At 43.3% G+C, this 3,596-nt stretch overlaps 1 protein-coding gene and 1 long non-coding RNA gene across 2 annotated transcripts in view; one reads left to right on the top strand and one right to left on the bottom strand.

The window, feature by feature from the left end:
• irak1 (interleukin-1 receptor-associated kinase 1) overlaps positions 1 to 1,649 on the bottom strand; it is a gene marked incomplete in the record, with an annotated part of 8,967 nt that extends 7,318 nt beyond the window's left edge. The window contains 1 exon segment of the mRNA XM_025003164.2: positions 1,511 to 1,649. Coding sequence (XP_024858932.1) covers positions 1,511 to 1,622 — 112 coding nt within the window.
• The window catches only part of LOC119616824, a 10,577-nt gene extending 8,894 nt beyond the window's left edge, over positions 1 to 1,683 (top strand). Inside the window, exon 3 of the long non-coding RNA XR_005232875.1 lies at positions 970 to 1,683. This is a non-coding gene — a long non-coding RNA (uncharacterized LOC119616824). The remainder of the gene's footprint in view (positions 1 to 969) is intronic.
• Positions 1,684 to 3,596: the final 1,913 nt, after the last annotated feature.

The following is a 3,596-nucleotide window of genomic DNA, read 5'->3' on the forward strand; positions in this document are numbered from 1 at the left end:
GAGCCACGGGTGAGCCACAGGTGAGCCACGGGTGAGTCACATGTGAGCCACGGGTGAGCCACAGGTGAGTCACAGGTGAGCCACAGGTGAGTCACGGGTCAGCCACAGGTGAGCCACGGGATTTCATTTCAGATCTCAATATGGCCACATCCAGACATTCTGGGTATAATTCTATAAATACTTTATCATGATTTTCACACCCTGGAATGTTTTTGTCCGTTTGTCCACACGCCGAGGCTATGAAAGCTTTAAACACAGGAAGTGGAGCTTCATTTTAATGCAATATGGCCACTTATTTGACCTTTTAAAAAGGAGTGGTTCAGAATACCAACAGTTTCTATAATTAAAAGCTGTCTCACACACTTAGCACAATAAAATATAGTTGATAAAAAATACAATTTACACGGGCAACATTAAGGCGTTCCGAATAAACTTTTTTCCGGTGGTTTTCTCTAGTTATTTATGACATTATCACGAAATAACGGTTATGTTTTCTCGAGATGATTATCTTTTCTTGAATGCTCCTGGTCAGTTTCTCAGTGTTCTTAAAACCTTGCCAAGAAGGGACTCAAGCTGAAGATGTCAGATCGTGGAGAACCCGACACTTGACTTCTGTCGAGCTCTGACACAGACTTTCACATCTCTGCCGCTGGCGAATGGAATCGGGTTAACACACTCCAGTCGTCTCGTCATCTTCAGAAAACCATCAGAAAAAAGTTCATGCGGATCACGTCCGCTCTCGGCTTCCATACAACATAGACTGCAACCATCAATAATTATTCAAGCTGCCTCCTGGACATATTAAGCTAGAATAGCTTATCTACAGAAACAATCATTTAAATTTAGATTCTTAAATTGCACCACTTTATTGTTTCTGCTTCTGATATGTTTCTTACTTGATGTGTTGTAATTTGTGAATCCCTCTGTCCTCCCTGAGGGATTAATATATATTTCTACATCTGCTTACAGATGAAGCAGAACATCCTGTTCCTGTTCAACAGCTGGAGGAGAGCGCAGCAGCTGCAGCAGGTTCACATGTAGGTGATGGCTCCTGCTGACTGACCTGAGGACTGAGTCCATCAGTTTCATCTACAGACGAGCCAGGGACGTTGGGTGGTGTCATCTTTAAAATAATAGTCTATTCTTCTTCTTCAAGTTGGCTCTGCTTAGACTAACGTGGAGTTCTGGTGCAGAACTCCAGCAGTTGGGTCGATGCTGACTCCTGTTCTCACATTATGCATTAATATGTTTCTTTCAGGAAAACCAGGCTGCTCCTCCGCTGAGGCAGCGCTCAGCTGCAGCAGACATGTAGCACTGAGCAAGATGGCGGCCATGGACCTGGCCTAACCAGGGGTTCTGGGTTCTGCTGAGCCAAACTGTGACGTCATGAATCACGTGACTCAGGAACTTAGTCAGGTGTGAACTTATTAAGAGAAAACGGATCCGTTTGATTGAATCCGGATCAGCCGAACCTCTGTTTCTGTCTCGGTACGTTCTGGTCGGGACTCACCGAACCGGGTCCAGTCCAGGTCCGACAATCCGTCCATAACTCGGCAGAACTCCCAATGGACGGATGAAGGCAGATTGAAGAGGAACTGCCCCCGCAGGTCCGAACCCGACATGTTTCCACCGGAACCGAACTCTTTCAACACCTTAACAGAACGGGTAACATCGGAACCGGCCCGAAAACAACTCCGAACTCTGAAAATGTTCACAAGTTCTCGTACTTATTCACTTCCGCCCACCACGCGCACAAGTTCACCGCAGTAACAACTGCTTCCGATACGCGCTTTCAAAATAAAAGAGTCTAACTAGATTTGATTTACTACTTTAAACAAAATACAACAAGCCCAGGGTCCCGGACCAAGTCTTTACCCAATCAGAACCGGTTCTTACCCAATCAGAACCGGTTCTTAAATCCTTACTCAACAAGACTTAGATAAATCCAGAAATGTTTCAGGAAGTTTGAACCTGAATTGAACAGAACCACAGCTCCACCTGCACAGCTGGCTGTATCGGGTCAAATGCAGCTCGGTACTGACATGTTCTGTCCTGTGATGTCCTCTGGACTCGGGTTGAATCAGAACCAGAATCTGCAGGGTTAATGTACAGACGAAACCTTTTGTAACATTTATTAGACATTTATTTTGTAAACAGGAAGTCTTGAGTGAAGACTTCCTGTTGTGTTCGACAGAGTAGACTCATTTCCCATTTTTTAAATTTTAACCCTAAAATTAACATCACACAGCTGACCTAAACCAGAATCAAGACTCAAATTAAAGTTGTCCCTCATTAGAACCGAGCTTGGGTCTCTTTAAAGCTCATTGGTCCCGGTGAGGCCCAGATGAAGCACCAGAACCAGAACCTGTGTACAGAAGTGAAACTGCACCTTACAGTAAAACTTTCACTTCATTTTTTTTTTTTTTTGGTGTTTGTGGTTTGAAACATCTGAATGCTTCATCATATCACTTTAGGTTGGGTCAGAACCAGAACCAGTAGAACACCAGCCGGTATAATGAGCCCAGCAATGATTCAATAACAGACAGTTTCCTTCCTGTCTGTCAGAAATTTAAATAAATGTATATTTCCCCAGTTTATGGGGTTTTTTTTCTGTTCGGACCCGGTCCATCTAAGGCCAGGTTCTCATACGGACCTGTTCTCGTCTGGACCGGGTCCACCTGAGACCAGGTCCTCAGATGTCCAACTTTGGGTCTCTGGGTTGTCTTACTGAGTTGCATGATCTTCGTTTGGTTTCAGGACTCTGCTGCCCCCTGCTGTTCAAACATGGAACCATCCGCTGAAGGATGGTGGCTCTCTCAGGTCCTGGTTCTGGTCTTTGGTGGATGTTTGATCTTAGGATCCTTTTCAGCTGCTGGAGAAAAACTCTTCTTCTTTGGTCCTCCAATAGCCCAGTTTCCTCAGAGAGTTCTGAAACAAACAGCTCCGAGGATCACCTTGTTTTCTGTCAGACTGAGTTATCTTTGTTTCTTTTATTAATTCAACTTATTTATTTTATTGTTTTATAACACAGAATCTACCTGATCTGGATCTGGGGTGTCCTCTGAAGGGCAATAAAAAGGTCTGGACCTGTCATAGATTCTGCAGGATGTTTAAAATGCAGCAGGTCGTCTTCTGACAAGAAATAAACAGTGTGATGACATCACAGCTGTATGACGTCAGACTCTAACTTCCTGTTCAGTCCAGGATCTATTTATTTGATTTTAAAAGTCCTAATGGGCTGGAGCACCTTACCAATCAGAACATCATGAACAGCTGAACTTTAAATAAACTTTGTCAGAAATGGAACGTTTTCCTCTGAAAATGTTCAGGATCAAGGAGTGAAACAGAAAAACTGAAAGAGCTCCAGAAAGTCTGGAGAATTGTTGATCCAGAACCAGTTTAACAGATTACAGGGAAATGTGGACTATTGGAGGAAAAACAAGAAGAACTGAAGACTGGACCAGGAGGTTCAAATCAGGAGATTATGGTAATTTCCTTTTTTCTCTAAATAAACACAAACATTTGATACGTTTTCAGATTTTTGCAGCTTTATTGTGTGAATGCTTTTAAGCATTCACACCATTGTTTTCCTGTTT

Source organism: Kryptolebias marmoratus, unplaced genomic scaffold (genome assembly GCF_001649575.2).
Source record: "Kryptolebias marmoratus isolate JLee-2015 unplaced genomic scaffold, ASM164957v2 Scaffold48, whole genome shotgun sequence".
Classification (NCBI taxonomy): Eukaryota; Metazoa; Chordata; class Actinopteri; order Cyprinodontiformes; family Rivulidae; genus Kryptolebias; species Kryptolebias marmoratus.